The sequence below is a fragment of the Coloeus monedula genome (assembly GCF_965178545.1).
Source record: "Coloeus monedula genome assembly, chromosome: 1".
Taxonomy (NCBI): domain Eukaryota; kingdom Metazoa; phylum Chordata; class Aves; order Passeriformes; family Corvidae; genus Coloeus; species Coloeus monedula.
Genome location: NC_138781.1, coordinates 15,800,143 through 15,820,669, shown reverse-complemented (window position 1 = coordinate 15,820,669; position 20,527 = coordinate 15,800,143). Strand labels below are relative to the sequence as shown.

The 20,527-nt window shown below is 36.9% G+C and overlaps 1 protein-coding gene across 2 annotated transcripts in view; it reads left to right on the top strand.

Annotated features, from left to right (window-relative positions):
* The window catches only part of WAC (WW domain containing adaptor with coiled-coil), a 58,515-nt gene that overhangs the window by 672 nt on the left and 37,316 nt on the right, over nucleotides 1-20,527 (top strand). For both annotated transcript variants that reach the window (XM_082294832.1, XM_082294831.1), the window contains exons 3-4: nucleotides 1,050-1,245; nucleotides 19,881-19,987. In XM_082294832.1, the coding sequence (XP_082150958.1) occupies nucleotides 1,107-1,245; nucleotides 19,881-19,987 (246 nt within the window). In that variant the 5' untranslated portion in view covers nucleotides 1,050-1,106. The remainder of the gene's footprint in view (nucleotides 1-1,049; nucleotides 1,246-19,880; nucleotides 19,988-20,527) is intronic.

Here is a 20,527-nt window from a genome sequence, read left to right as displayed (position 1 = left end):
GTTTTTTTTCTAAAAACGAAAGGAGTCTTGTTCTTCCACGCCCCCACCCCCTCCCCAAAGTCCTTTATTCTCCCCAAAACTGCTGCTTTGGGCTGTAACCTGAGCGGGGCACGGGTTTAGACCTGACCAACTTGGAGTTGTGATTGAAGCTTAATTTCTGCAGTTGCCAGCTGCTAGGCATGTTCAGAAACAATCAAATCCTTGAGCTACTGACAACAGCCTCAGTTTCTGTAAGGTGGATAGTGTGCTTCTTTGCTGTGTCTACTGAAAAAACCCCATTGTCGAGGTTTGAGTCTGTGGAAAGCTGTATGTTGTGATACTGCTCTCCATAGGCCCTGAATTGAACTGTTCTACTGCATTTCTGTGTATTTGAATCACTGAAGTGCAGTACAGCAGTCCAAGGCACCTGTCAGTGACAGTTCACGTAAATGTAAACACTTGCCTTCAGGAGTTCACACTGCAAAACCAAGCAGGTCAGAGTGAGGCAGAACATGTAATTTCTGGTAAAGACTTCAAAATTAATTGTCACATTACATGTTTTGGCCCCCTAGAATTCTTTTTTTTTAATTACATCTGTGACAAGGATGTTAGTACTGAAAAAAACATCACCGAGGTGCAAGGTAATGGTGAAATGGAATGGTCTTTATTAGAGTATGGAGGACATATTCAGGGTTTACACTGATTCAGTGTAACTTCAAGTTTGTATTCCTAATAACAAATGGAGACTTACTCTTCTCCCAGAGGTGTAGAAGAACTGTGGCCCATTTACTGCAGAAAGTGTGTAGTCCATCAGTGAAAAGATGGAGAAATTAGGTTCTTCTTAACAGCAAGCGTTACATTGGATATAATAGTAGGAGAAAGTGGTTTGAGTTCTAATTACAGAACTTGTTGCTTTAATGTAGTTAATTAAAACTGGAAAAATTAATGCTGATTTTTTTTTTAATAGGGAATTCAAATTAATTAACTTTTTAAAGTACTTTTGAAAAAACAAAAAAATCCCAAAATTTTATTTCTAATGTGAATGCCTGTTTCCTTGTGATCTTTTACAGGCTCTTAAGTACTCATCCAAGAGTCACCCCAGTGGTGGTGATCACCGTCATGACAAGATGCGAGACACCACAGATCCTTCACCACCAAATAAAATGCTGCGGCGCTCTGACAGCCCTGAAAACAAATACGGTGACAACACAGGGCACAGTAAAGCAAAAAGTGTGCATACTCACAGAGTTAGAGAGAGGGATGGTGGTGAGTTATCTTTAACAAACTTTTACTTAAGCAATCACTAATTTCTCATTAAAATTAGGCATTATCACTCAGGTGATGTCTTGCACTAAATGTGCCTCGTACTCTGCTAGGGAGACTGCAGTGAACCCAAAATGAGAATTTAATTGGAAGCAATCATTTAGGCACTGTAAAACCTATTAATTTTCTGATTTTTACAGGTATGCTAGTTTTCCTTGTAGTCCCAAAGATTAAATAAACGTTCTTCTTTTTAAGTAGTATGTCTCATTTATTTTAGACATACTGCAACATTTGATAACATGAAATAGTTTTCTGGATTTTTCATTATCAATAAATATTGGCTGGTTTGGATCCTTTTTAATAACTTTGTGTATTGTGGTGCTGTACTGTGTAGGTACATTCTCCGTTGACTAAACCCCATCAGAAATGAAAAAAGCTTCTTTGTATTTAGCTGCTATGTAGAACTCTTAATAATTAGAAAATGATAATGAAAGGTAGCACATACTAGAGCCTTTCTTGACAGGAGCTTTAAGAAGTGTGTTCACAGTCAAGTCTGCCTACTGTGTTTTTACCTGTTTATAGACAGTAGTAATATCTCCAGTATTTTTTAACTGATCTTTGTATCCCTGCTTCCTAGAAAAAGAATAGGATTTTCCAGGTAATAAACAGTGTTAAGATAACAAACAGCCAGAGTTTAGAAAATAGCAGTTACTGTCTGAATTTGGAAAGGTGTTTTTTTGTTTTCTTAATTGGTCTTTGTGTCAAGTGACAAAGTGAAGTATTCAAGTAGAGAATTTGGAGCTTTAACTCAGTGCTTCTTTGTTCTGTATAAAGCTAACAAATTCTGATGTACATATACATTTATTGCTGCACTAGTTTTACTAGATATAATAGTTATAGTAAAATAAAGGAAGTATCTTTCAAGTGCGTTTTTAGGAAATACTAGTTCCACACCACAAATATGTTCATGGTACCCAGTTGTTCTTATAAATCCTATTTGTTTTTCCTTCTTTGACTTAATGCAAAGGCTCTGTAGACCACTGGTAATGTCATAGAAGTGTGTAGATGGATTAAAAAACATGCCTCTTTGTTAGTACACTGATTTTGATTGTATCTGATCACAACTGAAAGTGTAGTAATCTCAGAATTAAATGCATGTGCTATGCCCATATGCTGCTATTCTGTGCTACTTCTCAGGATACAGAGGCGTCCTCTTTTATTTCCTGTTCACCTGTCCAAAGATACTAGTCCTACATACTCTTGCAATTCCACTTGCTTTTGCTGCAGTCGGTGATTTTTTCTGCTTCAACTGAGCTGCATTTAGTGGAATTATGCGTATATGAAAACATCTGGAGAATGAGGCTTTATGTGGGGAATACATTTACTTATTTGTGTGTTGGAAGCGTTGTACTATAGGAAAGACATTCTAAAGTTCTTCAGGAATCCAGCTGGATTTAATAGTTGGGGAATGGTCTGAAGTATGTATGCATACAGTAAGGATGAAGGAAAATGAATTATTTGTAGTTTTGTAAATGGAAGGAACACCATCCCACTGTACCTTCTCCTGGTTAAGACAGTGGAAAGTTTCATTTATTTTGATCTGAAAGCAGGCATTTGCACATCATGTGTTAACAGACTGGAAGAAGGAAGTAGTCTTCAACAGTCTGAGGGAAATTACTAATTTTAAAAGTAGAACATTTGTATTGTTTAATGTAAATAAGTGATTTTTTTTTCTGTGTGTGTGTCCTAAGTAAGGTTAGTTTGGCCACAGTTTCACCTTAGTTAAATACATTCAGAACAACCAAAGTTATGTTGGATCCTGTGTACTGTACATAGTAAACCAAAGCTAAGCAGATGTGGGCAGAAGGATATCAATTTGTTTTTGATGTACTGAATATTTCTGTCAGTATGAATTGAAGGTAGGTGTTAGAATATGGGTGAAATGCTATAGTATAATGGACATTTGCATATTGCTAATATGGAAAAGACATAATAAAATAATTTACCATGTTCTCTGTCTATTGAATTACACTGGAGGGCTGCTATTGCCAAAGTATTCCCTTAGTTTTGCAATTAGAGACATACAGGGGAAAAAAGAAATTGCTAAAGTGCTTACATTTTTCATCTAAGCCTTAATATGACTGAAGAGTATTAATTGGCTTTGATGCTCCTGTAATTGTCTGTCTTGTTTTCTTTTTACATTCTTCAGAGAGGAGGAAAAAAGTTGGATGGTTTTTATTTTTTTAATTGCTGTCCACTATTTTAAAATTGGTGTTGCTTGATTTGAAACTGCTACAGGTGTTACAGCCTTCCTGTGATCTACCTGAACTTAACAAAGCCAATCTCATTAAAACATCTCTAGTATTTATTTTCCAAAACTGAATTAAAGTCCCAAACAAGCAATCTCTTCTCTCATACCTCAGAAAACAAAATAGGACATAAATCTGGAGTATTACTGCTGAACATAAAGCCAATTTAACCTGATCTCTCACTCTCAGTGTATAGAAAGAACTCCTATGCATCTCAGTAATTTTAGCTCTGAAGTGAAACAGGAAGTTTCAGTGGTGTAGCACGCTGATTTAGTCATGACTGGTTTATGTCGTTGTGGTAAATGCAGAATGTCATTTAAATGTCATTTCAAGATGTAAGTGTACACATTTAAAATACAAGGGCAGGAATTGACTGAAAATTAATTACTCAAAAATGGTAGAACCACCTCCTATTAATATCTTTAGTGTGTGTATAAAGGTATTTTTTGTAACAGCTTATTTTTGTAATATTCATGGCAGAATCTTTGTAGAATTGTAATCCATGGTAAGAAATTCAATTAAGGTTTTAAAATGTGTTACGGGTAAGCCCTCCATACTGATACAGTGCAAACAAAGCATTTTTCAAAGTTGCTTACTGCATGGTTTCTGTGGAAAGAGACTGTGTACAGAGACAGTCGTTCTCTGGAGAGAGACTTCCAAGTTTACCTTGGACTAAACATGATGGAGTAATTGCAAGTTTTTGTCACATCCCTGGTTTCCTAAGAGTACTTGGACATTCAGCATATAAAAAAACTGCCTTAACTTTGTTCTTGCTTTCAGGTCCCTGTGCATGGGGGCATTCTCTGTGTGCAAGTGTTTAAAACATAATGAACAGCTTCCCCCCCCTCAGTGCATCTCTTGTTTTTAGCTCAGCTGCTATGGGCAAATGTGGGGTTTGAAGAGATTAGGGGGTCTTATGAGACCAACTCGAGTGTGAAGTTTCTTAACAGTAACAAATAGGGACTTAAAGCCAGCATTGTTTATGGGGAATAGAACTATGAAGGGCCTTGTAGATTTGGAAAAATCTTTCCATTAAAGAAAAAGGGAAATACAAAGATTTGAGGGCTCTCATGCTTGAGGATGGAAGGCTGTTGTAGGTCTTTTTAAATGCATGAATGACATGATACTGGTGTACAGGAAAGAAAAGAAAGAGGGCAGATAAGTAGGGTAGCTTTGGGAATAATGAAAGGGAGATATATAGATATATATAATTTAAGAGCAAAAATGCGAGATTCAACCCTTGGTAAAAAAAGGGTAAAGGGATACTTACTTAACTGTATGGAGCAGAATGGCCCACTGAGATACACAGTAGAACTTTATACAGAAAAGGTTAGTTCAGTTAAGGCACCTGTACTCAGTTGTTTCTTGCTCTGAAGAAAATACTGCATGTTTCACTACATTTACATTTAAGAGACTTTGAGACTTTGTGTGCTTCATGCCATGATCTTACTGAATTGCTTAAAATAACTGGAGAGTGTAAATGTACATAGCATGAAATCTTTTGCTGAATTGTGTGCTATTGTGCAATGTAGGCTGTTTTAATGAAATTTGATTATAACTTGTGATATTTAAATTCCAAAGTATAACTGAAGCTTTGTGACTGTTTCTTTTGCACGTGTTTTTGGTTTTTTTTTTAATTGGCAATTAAGAACACTTGTCAGTGACCGCTGTTACTGACTAATACAGTTCTGGAATTAAAAATCCTACTGCTATTAGAGGCTGAACGAAATAATTTAAATAATGAGTTCCTATTTTTACCAAAGTGGTGGTGGGAGCTTCTGTGATTCTGTGTTGGCTTTCTTTATTTCCACTGGTTCCTGAAGGAGTTCAGAGTCCTCATAGCAAAGGGACAGCAAACTCCTAAACAGAGAACTGTGTTAGGTTCCTGTTCTAGCAGCCCTGGCAGTGGAGGGGAACTGCTGATTAAATTAGTGTGAATCATTGACCAGTGAAATAAACAGTGAGTGGGGGGTGTTGGGGCAGCTGCAAGAGAATTGGAGATGCTCGGCAATGGGCCTTGCAAAGAGGGAATTGCAGGATAGGTGGAAGGAGGCATGTCTGAGAGTAATGGACATAGCGAAGGGTTCAGGAAGAAGCTGGAGTAGATTCTATCTATGCAGGTAGTATTGACTGCTGTTAATGTTAAAGCAATTATTCATTACTATGAAAACCATTTCCTCACTGTAACTGTACAGTCAAAGCTGGGATGAGAGAAGTCTGATCACAAAGGAGAGTGAGCTCTCCATGAAACATGCTTTGAATACCCCCCAACAGCCAAGTGTAGATTTAGTGATTTACTTCACTATTCCTTGAATGTTTGCTTTTTGGGTGGCTTTAAAGGAGGTAGGGGTTGGTGGCTGGTTTGTGTTTTAAGAAAAATAGAATTGCTTCCAGGATTATTCACCTTTTAGAAGCTTTTCTCTGGATTTAAAACAAAAAATCAGGAAAAGTTTCTGTTTTCTGGTATTTATATAAGCTTTTTTTTTAAAGTGTTACTAGTTCTACTGCCTTTGGACAGGGTTTTAATTTTAAGTTTGCTTTCAAGTTTAGAACTTCTAGATAGAAAGATAGTAGCTTTCCATTTACTCAGTGGATTTGGAAATATTTTTGAGGTGAGTTTTTGCTGGATCAGTTGTATAACCATTTTTTTGTGTTACTCTGTCTATCAAACATCTTTTGGGGTTGTGATTCTCCCTCCATGCTCTGTTGTGAGGATCTCTAGTAGAAAAGAAATTGAAAAGTATGTGCTCAAAGAATCACAGTAACAGATACGACTTGTGTTTGTACTCTTTAAATTTAGAGGTTTAGAATATTAACACCGAAAATTGTTTTTGAAAAGTACCTGCAAAGCTTGCTTTTAAGTAGCACAGAATGGATGATACAAACCCCTACTTTTATATTATTGATGTTAGGTAAGAATTGTGATATTAATATGATGGTATTAAATGCTAAGTCTTTATTCATGTAGGTGGATGGAGTCCTCTGTTTCTCTTAATGAAGTTCAAGTATCTGGTGTAGGTTGCTAGGGTAAAGATGTATTAGTGGGAGACTTGATCTGAAATGGAGGCTGCATCAAATGTTAATAAGCATTGCTGTTTGTTTGTAACCTGTTGATGCAGCTGCTTTCCAAACTCTATTGCTATTAGGACTTTGACATTGGGAATTTTTTCTTACTGTTTTTACGTTCTTTTATTTGTGAGAGTGTAGAATTCTGTTCTGTAAATAGGTCCTCTGAAGGTTTCCATTTATAGTTGTTGTGTTTAAGCAAATATGTATCTTAGTTTTAAGAATTCACTGGATTGTAAATGTAATATGTTCAAGTCAGTCTGCCTGCTAGACCTGGTAAGGTTTTGTACGTAAGCATATTTTATGTTTTGGGAAAGAGAAAATAACTAACTGTATACAAGATTTGGTGAATTTGCTTGTCTTTGGTACGTAGGCTAATCATAAGGGAATGATTTTTACTTAGCATCATGCTTTAATGTATGCTATTTGCCTCTGACTTTACAGAAAATGAATATACAGTTTACTAAACTTGTACTTTTGGGTTGCTTTTCTGAAGATGAAGTAATGAAAACTATTAGTTTCTGATGAGCTGCCTGCTACTAGGCTGTAGTCAAGATAGCAATTTGTAAATTATGTAGTAGTTTTTTACTGGGATTGCTCTGCATTCCCAAATGGCCCCTGATTAGAATTATTCCTTAACCGTGTTTTGGGACATGGCTGCTTTCTAAGAAAAAAACTGTTTATTGACAGTTTACATTTGTTTTCCTGACCATTTCTACCTATTCATTGTAAAGTATCCAGTAAGCCAAGTATCACTGAAACTGTGCAGAACTTGGAAGAGAATGCTCTGCCTCTGTTTTGGCTGAGAGGGGAGGTGATGCTGTAATAACGTTACTGTGAATAATAGTAATTTAATGGCACCCAACTTGCAGTGGTAACTGCATTTGTTTACAAAGTCAGGCTTTTATGCAATTTCATAGGCATTTTCAGGGAAAAACCTCTTGCTATACAGAGATCATTCCCTATGTTACTCTTCAGTAAGAAAAAAAATGGTACTGGCAACAAAAGGCAGTTCTTAACACTAAGGCTTACATTTTGTCAGTAGTTTGTTGTAGTGTAAAAATGAATCCTTTCTGGAAGTAAATGTAGCACTTAAGAAGAAGAAGCGTTTCTTTATATTCATCGTAAGATAACAACAGTGTTTCTGTTTTCCCTTGTATTACAAAAGGGTCACCAGACTTTATTGTACTTCACTGCAGGTGTTCCCTGCTATAACTTCAGTATTAGAAGATTCTGTTTCCTTGAAGACCTTTAACAGACTTCCTAACTTACAAAAATAAAGCTACCCTAAAAAGTATCTAAGTCCATTACCTGTTCCTTTATCCCAGTGATATTTGCTAGTAGTATAAGAATGCTTTTAATATCTGTGTTTTTACTGTTCTACTCTGTTCTGCAGGTTTGCTTTCCTACTAAACTAGTGTGGGTTTCCATTTGATAGCATTAGCCTTAGCATTAGCCTTATCATACAGGGAATTCATGTCTGGATTTTGTCATGAACCTGTATCCCTTCAGTACTTCAGTCTGTTAGAGAAATACTACCATGGCACTTGAGGGTTACCAAACTTTTCCTGAACATTTTACTGCTTTTCTGAAATCAGAGCTTTCTGCCTGCATCTGTATGTACAGGGAGTAATCTCAGAATTATACCGTAGGTTAAAATTTGTATTTATTGACATTTTTGTCAGAAGTGTTGTTTTGTGAAAGAGTATTTTGAAATTCATTAATCTGTAGTAAGTGGAAGGTCTATGGCGATGAATATTTAGGGAACAAAATTGGGTCAATATCTGAAGTGTAAGCTTCTAAAACAAATTGCTCATCCTGTAAACTTCAACACTCTCTAAATTATTCAAAGACATCTCTTGAACGTGATATTCACCTATCTTCCTGCTGTGGTAATTTTAAACAGATACTGAAATAGCCTGGAATTCTGTTACGTAAACTTTTGCACCCCTTCTTTTCCTCTTGGGCAGTGTTTCCCTTTTTCTTACTGCTTTCATGCTTGTGAAGTGAGATGCATGTTCTAAGGCACAAATTGTACTTGCCTGTTGACTGGAAGTAGACTCAGGGAATACTATTCAAGAATAATCACAGAATGGGTCAGGTTGGAAGGGGCCACAGTGGGTCTGGTTCAAACTCTCTGCTCAAGCAGGGTCATCCCAGAGCACATGACAAAGGATTGTGTCCAGATGGTTCTTCAATCTCTCCAGTGACAGAGATGCTGTAACCTCCCTGAGCAACCTGTTCCAGTGCTCTGTTACCCGCGCAGTAAAGAAATTCTTCCTCATAATCAGGTGGAACTTCTGTGCCTCAGTTCCTGCTCATTGCTTCTTGACCTGTTTGGCACTAAGAGGAACCTGGATCCATCCTCTGACACCCTCCATTCAGATACTTACAGATGGTGATAAGGGTCCCCCTTTGGTATGTCCAGTTAGAAAGTTGGTCCTCCAGGTGACTGGAAAGGGAGATACATTTCTGAGCAGAAGACTGATAATAGACTTCGCTCTTTTTACCAGATGGATTAAGAGATGTCTGTTAAGCTTTTGTGGCTTTGACTTACATTTCCATGCATGCAGCAATGTTACATTGTGTTGGAAATTGGAAACCTAGGCCTAGAGATGCGTGATTAGGCCCTGTGGGACTTTGGAATAATCATCTGTGCCTTACTGCGACTGTTGTTACAGAGGAGAGTTGCAAAGGAATGGTCTGTCAACATTAAATGTAATTTTTTCTGTCGCAATGTTAAAACATTACTTTTTTTGTTTCTACAACAGCGGTATGATAAAAAATGCTAATACCCTTCTTTTGTCATCAGTCAAAAAAAAGAGATGTAAAACAGTATTCAAGTGCTTCAGGACAAGGAAAAGGCAGCCGGAAATATGAACAATTAGTGTCCAGAGCTAAATGAGCTAAATTCCCTGTGTCTGAGGGGTAGCAGAAATCTTCAGAAGGATTTTTTTTTTTGGTCTAAACATTTATCATTACTTTTCTGATACCTGTCAACTAATTTCTCTGACCTGCTGTATGTATTTAGGCATGTCAGTCTTTCTGAAAATACTTCCATGAAGAAGATTTACAGTTCCATCCCAGTTACACAGATTAGTTCCTCTGCGTTGGTTTCCCACATTTCTTAAATATTGCACTTTTTTATGTCCTTCCAAAGCAACAGTCTTCCTCAGTGTTTTTCTAGGTTTGTTGCTGAGTTTGTTCAAGCAGCAGAGTTATCAATTATCCATGTCTATCAGGGGCGAAAACAGGGAAAGGAAATTATGGTCTGTCCTGTTCATCTCATTTGTATGTTTCAAACATACCTATTCACTCGCAAATGTGGAAAAACCACAAAGAATTTTTTTTATTAAGGTATACAATAAGTAATGCACATTGGTTCATAAACTCTGCAATACAAGTTAGGTAATGTGCTCTACCTATTTCTTTTTTTCTGCTGTCTTTATTTCACATAATTATGATCTTCTGGATGCTGGTGTCTTCATACCAGCTGTGCCCCTTGAATAACATAGGGGGGAGTTCAGATCTCATCTAGTTAAGTCATTCAAGTAGATTCCTCATTCAGACACCTGCTGCTGACAGATTAACAAAGACTTAATTTTAAAAACTGTTCATTTGAAAGAATGCTATTTATGCTTGTTTTAATACAAGAAATAATATGATCCTCCTCAAGTAGTGTAAAGTTCACCTCTTACTGGCTAAACGCTGTCTATAGTAATGGTTGCAGTTTTTGTATAATCCTTTTGAGAGTGTTTACTTAACTAGGGAAATAAAATGAGACACTTAGCCAATCAAACAATTGTAAAATAGATTTTGAATTTGTAAACGTAATAAGCAGCTTTTGTTAAGAGGCTTATTTTCCTATAGTAAGGTAGTTCCAGGAAAGACCAGTTGAATTTTATGTATATATTTAAGAATTACTTAATGGGAAGAGGGATGAATTGTCTTGTCACCTATTGTACTTAGATGCTTGAAAGCCCTGTTGCTCAATACCTTTGTTAAGATGAACTAAGCTTTGTTAAGCTGAGCTGGGCCAGCCTGAAATAAAGCTGTGAATCTGTTTTTTTTAAAACCACAACACTATATATATTAATTCTTAGGTCAGTCCTTGCTTGCCATATTTGCTTCCACCCTGAGCTGTGGGCCAGCATTCCTTTATTAATGAAGAATTTCTATGTGACAGAAATTAATTTGACTTGCCTTTTTTTTTTTTTTTTTTTTTTGGAGTGTTAGTAGTATCACTTCTTTTCAGAAACAATTCCCAGATAGAAATTAAATAAGCATGAAATTAAAATTATACTTGTTGCACGGTAATAAGTACACATGGCATAGTGTGTCCAGAACTGAAGATGTATTTTGTCTAAACCTAATGATTTCTCAAGTTATGTAAAAGTTTAATGACCAATTGCTGCTTTTAATACTAAGTATTTTCAAGCTAGCTTGCTCATTTGTGGTGAAAAAAATAACATGTCCAAGAAAAAAGGAGTAATCTTTCTGAAAAGAGAAGTATTCCAGAATTCTGTATAGGCAGATCACTCAGTATGTAAATTTTAGGTGAAATAATGCTTTCTCTGTTTTATTGAGACATGGACATTGCTGTAGTCTTAGAAGAAAAGAAAGTTCTCTTCAAATAACAAATATTAGCACTCAAGGAATGATCTGGTATTGAAGTGGAGATTGGTTCTTCTGTTGTGTTTGATGTATCTTGAGATACGAATTTGAGATAATCTGACTTACTATTTTTAAGGCACATTTAAGAAGGGAGATACATGGTGCCTTTTTTCTTGCCTTATTTTAATGTGGCTAGACATTGATTCTGCCACAGCCTTCTTATTAAGGATATAAGTGCGTTACTTACGTGTGTGACTAACCATGTTGCAGGATTGCAGTAATGTTTTATAACAGAGACTCCCTTTTTTTAGTACTTCTACAACGCCGTTTACTTGTTGAATTGCTGATTCTGAATGGTGCACGCTCAGTTGAGATGAGGGAAACTTGAGATGGGATGAAGGTCTCCAGCATTTATCACACTGTATGGCACTACCTATGTTCATAAAAGCCTGTAGCTTCACCTTCCTTATTCTAAGCCTAGTAATGGAAACATTCAATGCAAGTTCCTCTGTAAGTAATATTACATTCACAGGGTCTTCTGTTTAAATTTCTCTGTCCTCAAGAAGCTATCCTCAAAACATCAAAAGAAATTTGAGAGTTGCTAAACAACCTGGCCTTGTTCTTAATTAGCCTTATTTTTACACAGTGGATTCTGTTAGGGAGATTAAGTTGTCATATCTTACTTACTTGTTTGGAGCTTCTGAGTGGGAGTACTAATTTGGTTCTGTGGATACATAGAAAAAGGGAAAATAGTCTCAGAGCTGTGTTTGGGCAACTGCTTTTTTTTTCCTTTGTAAGCAGAAATTGTTTTGCGTGACCCCTGATTTTAATCAAACTGCAGTTTGTGATGACTGGTTATGGTGTGTCAGTCTTTCACAGTATTACTCTGCTGTTTGTAATCTTAAAATACTGAAATACACAGTTTTCATGAAGTGTCTGCATTCGAGTAACTCCCATCTGAGGTGTGCGTTGATAAACATCAGTGGTTCTTCCAATGTTTTATGTTCTTTGAGAAGCTCCCTGAATGAGAAGTAAAATTTATGATGTTTGCCCCCTCCCCCTCCTGCAATGTTAAAGGAATTGTTTATCATTTTAATATCCCTTGAGCCTAATTTTTGTGAAGCATATGAGTATGTGCCTGTTGCCCCAGATGACTAGTATATTTTTAGAAATGTCTTGAGTTCTCTAGATTTATTGGCTTTCGAGAGGGAAAAAAAACTTATAAATTTGGAATTATCTGCTGTCAATTAATGTGAATCAGTAATTACAGAAATAGAGATTCAGTCTTCTGCTTACTGCTAGTTGATGAGTTTTGTGGAAGTGTTGTTGCTGGAGGTAGGAGAGTGTGTTGTGGTGCTGTTAGGCGGCCGTCACTGAGCTCCCCTCTCTTAGTGCTGTATTACAGTATGTTCATGGGAGGGTCATTTGGATTTCGTGGTGTGTTGCTGAGGGGGGCTGAGAAGGGGGAAATTCAGTCTATTGCCCATTTGCTGTGCTGATCCATGTGGAGTTCAGATAACGTGGTTTTAGTTTGTGGTAAGGATTCTAGCTGTCAGTTTAACACATCTGTTTTTGCAGGTCATAATAATTAAAAAGTCTCCATATGAAGCTGCTACTTGAGGTGAGAAGAACCTCTCTTGAGCAGTCTCTGACACTGTATTAGAGATGTAAATGTTTTATGAGCTACAGTCCAGAACGAAGGCAGAGTTCGGCTTTATTCTCCATCTACCTCCTTTCTTTTTAGAGCAATGTCCTGCTCCTTAGTACATATATGGTAATGTTAATTAGTGTTGCAAGCTTAAAAATACTTTAAACTGTCATTAGTGATGTTTAACAAGGAGTTTGTTTTTTTATTAAACACACTGAAATCTTTTGGTATCGTGAGCCAGAGAGTTAGGAATATGACTCTGTGTTGCTGAAATTCTCACATTTTCCATGGGTAAAACTGCTTAAGCTGCTTTTTTCAAGTCAATTGATCTCAAGTGAAGTGGGTGTCTTAGTAAATGTTCAGCAGTGTTGAGGATTTTTTTCTTTTATTAGGTGACCTGAACCTAAGGTTTCCTAAAGGGAGGAAATCACTGGTGTCAATCTGAAGAATTTGGCTACCCATAGTTTTTAATTTCACATAAATCCATTTTGTAGATTATAATTTGTTCAATCTACTTTAGTAACCTCTGAGTCTTAATAGAAATGTTTAGAAGGTGGTTGGAATTTGCCTTAATTATCGAGAAACAGGCCAATTCTTTCAAATGATACTGTTTACCCCACTTCAAAGTAAAGAATAAACATCTTTATGGGTGATGGTAAAATTATTTGTCTAGTCTTTGTTTATTATTATTTCAATGGTTGAGGTATCAAGGAAAATGACAATATACTGTTTTCTTTTTGATGAAGAAAGTTGGTGGAAATTCTGTCTAGAGTGTGCTAAAAATCCAGTTTTCATCCCTTAGGCTTTTTTCAGCTGTATGATTTGTGACATTTGAGTACTGGATCATACAGTAGCTCACTGCATTCAGTGTACCTTGCTAGTGAACCTGATAGTTTTCAAAGAACTAATTAAAAAAAAAATGTAGGCAGAAAAGAGCAAATTAAATGTACTGTACATTATGCAATGTGTAAGATTTAACTTTTATCTTTTTCATTTTAATAATCAGTATTGCCTTGGATTTTGCTCAGTATTGCATTAGTAAAACAGTATGAGTCCTTGACTTTCATTAGTTTACTGCCCCTGACTTTTCCTTCTCAGGGTGTCGTTGTCTTACTACCATTTTAGAAGAAAAATTCTATTATGAATGAAACTACATGTTTACAGTATAATTTTCATCTGTTATTGGTTGTTTGTGCCACTCCATGTATGTATGACTCCTGGTTTGTTTATAGTAATGTTTATGGCTGATGTCCATCAAATTCTATGTGAATGGTAACTTTCAGGAAAAGAGAACTTCTTTACATTGGAATGATTACCCTGTGACTTGGATAGTGCAAAACAATACAGACTTTGCTGTCCTGGATTGGCAGTGTGGCAGGACAGAAGGATAGGGAATGAAATAAGACTTTGTAAGTTTTTTTGCTCAATAGAGCTACTTGTTGACTGCTATAAAACATTTATTTGGGGGGGCATAATGAGTATGTAGTTGGGCAGTACAGTGATCAGGCTAGATTTCCTTTCTTTTGGCAGAGCATTGTGCATTCAACTTTGTAGGTTATGGATTTCTGGAAAATGTTACTTCACAGTTGGTGTGTTCTCTGAGGCTGCTGCTCTGCTAGGAAAATTGCAAGTTTTTATGCTTTTGGTTGCATATGGAAGGCAGCCATGTTTATTTCAATACAGCAGGTCACATAAAAAAGCAGTGAAGAAAAATTGTTCTGTCTTATTACTTTTACATTTGGCAAATCAAAAATGGCCATGCTAGCCTGTTCTGTTACTGCTGGCATGTTGGGTATTGTGTTCCTATTGTGTTGCTTTATTTCCTCCCATATGCAGTACTTTAGAAAGTGTTCTGCACAAAGATTTGCACTGAAGTAACAAAGCCAGTTGAAATACACTTTAGACGTTTTAATTTAGGCTTATCCTAGATAAATTTCTATCATTTTCACTGTTTGAAGAAGTCTTCTCAATTAGTTATCCCCATAAAATATCACCACCATAAACTATCTTCCTGTTTTCTCTGTTAACAACCAATTAGTATCTGTCATTTGGGTAGTATTTGTTCTTTTGAGAAAGTTGAGGTTCTGATATTGTCTCTAGTTTAATGAATTTGATTGCATGTTAGCTGAGAGGTGGAACATGGAGTCATGGAACAGTATGTATGGAGTTGTCACAAATGTAATGACCTTCCTTGCTTTTCTGCTGCCAAGTGTTTCTTTCCACATGCCTAATAGGTGGGCACAGAAACAGTGACTCTCATAGAACCCTTCCTGAATCCCAGTTCCCTCTGGAGGAGCTGAAGGAGCAGACTGTCTTTGAGTTCCAGCTGGTGAGCACTTGGGAACTTCCTTTATTTTATATCTACACTGACATTTTTTATTATAGACAAAATGAGAGGATATTAGCAAGGTATTTTTCTGGCTGAAAAGAAAACATAAATGCTCTATCAGTGGTGAACTGTATCAAGTTAACTGTCATGTGGTACAACAGTATATATACTGCAACTCGAATGTCTCTCTGTTCCAAGTTGTGCATTTCAGTTGGAGATCTTATGATTATGATACTGTACAATGTCATGAACCAAAAAGAGTAAATTAGGCTAAGATACTTGGATGCCAGAGGATGGCGGGGAATGCACAGTTATGTATTTGATTATTCTAATCAAGTGGCAAGAATTTATTTTAGGTGGTTGCAGGTAGATGTTGTAATTGCCAGTATAGGTGTATAGGTTTTGGAAAGGAAAGAGTTTCGGCTTGGTCTTGAAAAATGGCAGGGGAGAAGGGAAACCAGGTGATTCATTAGAGCAGTCTGATCTTAGTTAACTCAGAATTTGAACTTTTTATAATTTCAGAAGTGAAGTGGTGTTAATGGAGATGCTAATTAAGTGTGGTTAATGGAAATGTTAATTAAATGTGATAATTGCTAGAGAAAGTTGACTGTATTGCAAATGGAGTATTCTTATTTCATCCTATGTTAAATCTGTTTTTCAAGTCTGGCACAGTTTTGAACCCTTGTTGCAGTTCAAAGTGTCTTGGATTCAGCAGCTGGGATATGGAAACAACTTACAAAAACATTAAAATGAGTCTTAGTGTGACAGAATCTCAGATCTGTAGTAGGCATTAAGTCAGTTTTGCATTGGTTCCCAGACCTTTGCTCTTTGTGCTTTCTGGTGATCTTCCTGCATTAGTAAGGAGGATGTGATTTTTGTTGGAAAGACTCAGAGATAGCTGTGATATTTTAACCTTGACTCTGACCTGCCCTATGACTTGTTCATCACTAGGGAAGACTTGCTCACATGGTTGCACTACTACAGTAAGTAGTAGTGCTGATGCCCTTGTTGGCCATCTTCCAGTTAGGAGTAGCTCTTTCCAGCTTTAACTGCTTTCAAAATAATGATTAAACTGAGGAAACTCACTGTGATTGTGCACTAAACATTTCCATGGGGAGTTCTGAAACTGGAGTATTTATAACACAGTATGAATTTCCCTATGGCATGTCAAAGATATATTAGCAATTGCTAAATCTGAAAATACGCTAATTAAGGAGTTTAAAAACACATCTTTGTTCCTCTTTACTGAAGAAAGTGGAACTAGTAAGGAAGGTCTAACTGTAAAAGGAAAACGTAAGAAGTGCCATGGGGAGCTGTCTCAAGGGACAGTTGTATGCTATCTACCTTACCAGGCCTGTTTCTGGGGTATGGACTAGTCTTAGTGATCCTGTTCTCATGATCTGCTTTGCCAGACGTGCAGCTGGGAGATGCAGAGCTGTTTGCAAGTCACAGCCACCTTAAAATGGCTTGGAGTTAGGCTTTGCTAATGGTGAAGCCTAGCATTCAAGTGAGGGGAACCCCCCTTGTTTTTAGAGGTAGACTTCTGCTTGTGGGTTGCTTTCTGGCCTGTTAAACATCTTCAGCAACTTTCTCAGACAGCCTGAGCTGGCACTGCTTGCTTGGCTGGGTTGTGAGATTCCTGGATGATGGCTGTGAATGGATTTAACCACATACTAAAACCTTGCTGCCTCAGTGTGAAAAGGTAATTTGGTAATATGGTTGTCATGTTTACATACAGTCTTTAAGCCCTTAACTTGGATGAAGTGCCTAAAATTCTCGTTCTCCAGAGTATAATCTGCTTTGGTCTTGGAAGCTTTCCAACAGCAAATAGCAGTTTAGCAGTCCTGTTGTATGCTCATTCCTGAAGTTTGGGTAGAGATCCAAACATAAAGTGGTATTATGTGTAAAATAGAATTGAGGTATGGGTGGTGAACCCGCACCTGTGATTACCCCGTGTAACTGTCCCAGGCACCATTGGAACATGTTTATGGCTGGCCCTGTAAATGCTTGTCCTGGTGGCCCGAGGCACTTGGCATTGCTGGAGCAGCCATGATCAGTTTTTATGCAGCTGAGGCTAGCTCAGTTAGGACAGGATTCCAGAGGGATGGAGCCTGTGGGTGGGCAGTCTGGGAGGCCCCTGGGGCCCCTTCTGAAGAAACTGCTGCATAGTAGGTGTTTCTCTATCAGGACCAGCTGGAGGTGGGTGTGACTTGCTGCAGCTGCTCAGATACTCCTGCAGAGTGCCTGGTGATTCATTACTAGGGCTGGGCACAGTGTGAAATTAGGGGCATGCTGCTGAGCTGATAGACCGTGTGGGATTTGAAAGTCTGCACAGTGAATTTGAGGGGTTTGTTTATGGGTTGGGTAGAATTGGCTTTACAGTATTTTATTGATGTAATAGGTATGTTGTTGGCTCTTTCTCGTGTTTGGAAAGTGCCTGTTAGATTCCATTCACTGTGGCGGTGTATTTAGGCCACTACAGTATTTAAAAATCACGGTGTACATGTTGAGCATGCTGAACAAAATACAGTGTTACTGCATCCATAGTACGGGATTACAGTAAATTAAATGCATTGGTCCTTTCTGATGTTTTGAAGGGACTGTTCAAACAAAGCCGTCTGATAAATTTTCATCTCATTTTTTCCTTGAAAAAGGGAGATGATTTTACCTCATAGCAGAAATTAATTAAAATACGTCTGTATTGAACAACCTATAAAAATACATTAAGAAATTTTAATCTCAGTAGAAGGCTATAGTAAATAAAAGACTAAAAGAATGGCTAATACAAAAATACTAAACAGCTATTTCACTCTGGTCAGTGTCTAAAAAAAAATTGAGACTGTTGGTGTAACTGAGGAGTACATTTGTACTTGTAATTATGATATACTACTTATATCTAGGAAATCAAATGCTTCTGTAAATGTATTTTTGTTGTTGTTGTTAGGCATGTGCGTCACAAGTGTGTGATGGCTGTAAATACTGCTTTGACAAGCCTAACTTGCCCTGTGCTGTCATTCTGCCTGGCTCTGAGCATGCAAGATACTTTTGATGTAGGACTATGGTCTAGCTTTTGAAAGACTGTGTTTGAGTATGAGACTTACTCCTCTGTTTTCCTTTTTTTCTTTTTGTTTTTCCCCTCATATCTTTATGAGAATATTATGAGAATAACATACAATTTAGCCAAAATAGTGTAGTGAAAAATTTTGAGATAGTGCTGGTTCAGGTTGCAGTAACTTGTGTGTGTGCAAATTGATCTTAAACCTTTGTAGGGCACTAAACAGTTTGGTGATGGTATACCTCTTTGCTTTTGTGATGGACTGTTTTTCTCACCTGCATGGTTAAAAGTGGGGAGGAAGAAGTTTGAAATAGTAATTTTGTCATGTATAGTTAGAAGGCTCAGAAGACAGAATTTGCGTTAGAATGACTCTCATTCTGCGCCATACTGTGTCATTTAGTAATGTTCTGTGTGTGTAGCTCTCAGAAGACTTTAGAACAATTTTTTTTTTTTTAATTACTCCATTCACTCCTACCTATCAGTCCTTTACTGTTCTTTTCTGTAATTTCCCATAAGACAAAGTCTTTGCCATTTTCAAATCACTTTGGCTTCATATTTAGATTGGCATACAACTTGTGAAGCAAATGGTACTTGATGTAGTACCCCTGGGTATTTAGAAATTTCTCAGTAGGGAAAGGGAAAACAAAGGCTGGGAGAGTGTTATATTTAGAATATCTAGGGTTTCCCTGAAATGTGTAAGAAATGATGTTTCTTAGTTTGGTGTGATTTATATGAACATTTAAAACTTAGGAAAAAAATTGCATAAAGAACAATGAATGAGTTTTTACTTGCTTAGAAATTTTAGAGATCAGGAAATTTAAAAGAAGTTTGCAGAGTTGAATGGATGTCCTTGTTTAACTGTAAATGGAACTGTTCAGGTGGCTTGAGCTTAGCCAAACAGATCTAAAAGGTGTTGAGAATTATCTCCTTTCTCATTTCAGCTGTTCAGGTGTTTTCACATTGAAGAAAACCAGGTTGCCTTGAAAAGTAGTTGGTAGGGAGGTCAGAAGCAGGTGGCAGTTTGGGAAATGTTGCTTTTGGTATTCTAGATGTCAGTACCTTTATTGCAGAGACTGAGGTGCCGGAAAATTTAGTCTGGTCTGTATGCATAAACAGAAGTAGTTACCTAGAGCCAATTACAAGTAGTCTCAAAAGAAAACAGCAGTTTTAAGGAAACAGCATTGCTTCAGTAAACTTAAAACCTGATTTTATGCATCTAACCATGCAGGCTATTGATAAGCCTATTTTAATTTTCTGATCTAATGTTGAGGAGAAAATGCCTTTTAATTTCTGAAGTGGCATGTTAGGACTCTTCAAAGCATCAAAATGATACAGGCTATTTGTTTGCTAGTAATGGAATAAAGTTTGAGAGTTAGACCAGTGAAGGGGCATACTGTGTTACTGTAGTTAGAAAATCAAAGTGTGTTTTATGCTATGTGAAAAAGAAATGTGCATGTGGTCTCTTGAAGTACTACTGCATCTGAACTATGCTGTGGTCCAGGGTATGGACAACTTGCCTTCTCTCCTTGCCTCTTCTTTCCCCTTCCTCCTCTTTAGAATGCAGGTGGTTGATTTCTCTGAAAGCATACATGGTGAAGTCTTTCTCTTTTCTTTCAGGGACCAGTTACTCTCCACAAGAAAATTCACACAACCACAGTGCTCTTCATAGTTCAAATTCACATTCTTCTAATCCCAGCAATAATCCAAGCAAAACTTCTGATGCAGTGAGTATTCGTGATTGATTTTCATCCATGTGTTGTCCTGTTTATATACACCATGTTTTCATAATTTTGTCTATGACAGGCAGCATGTACATTATGTGCTTGAGTTTTCCAACATCAGTATTTGTTTTATAACCACTCTGTAAACCCAACCTGCAGTTGTAGTATGTTTTAAAACTATTCTAACTGGTAATCATTAGAGCTTTGAGTTGCCTGTCATTAATTTTAAAATACTAGATTATTTAAATGATATAGATACAGTAATATTTTTCATTAACTTTGTAGTAAATCTAGAGCAGACAGTATGATTTTACTTATTTGCAGTACATTACATATTGTGAATTTTAGTCACCTCAGTACCAAAGTCTTAGTAGTTAGAATGGTATTTGTTTAAAATTGCCATAAAACAAAATTGGTCAATTTGTGATCTGTAGAAAAATTTTGGAAAGATAATAATTTTGAGGATGTTGTAAGGTGAAGGAGACTAATATTATCAGTATTGACATTACTGTATCCCACTAAACATACTATTAAATTTTGTTA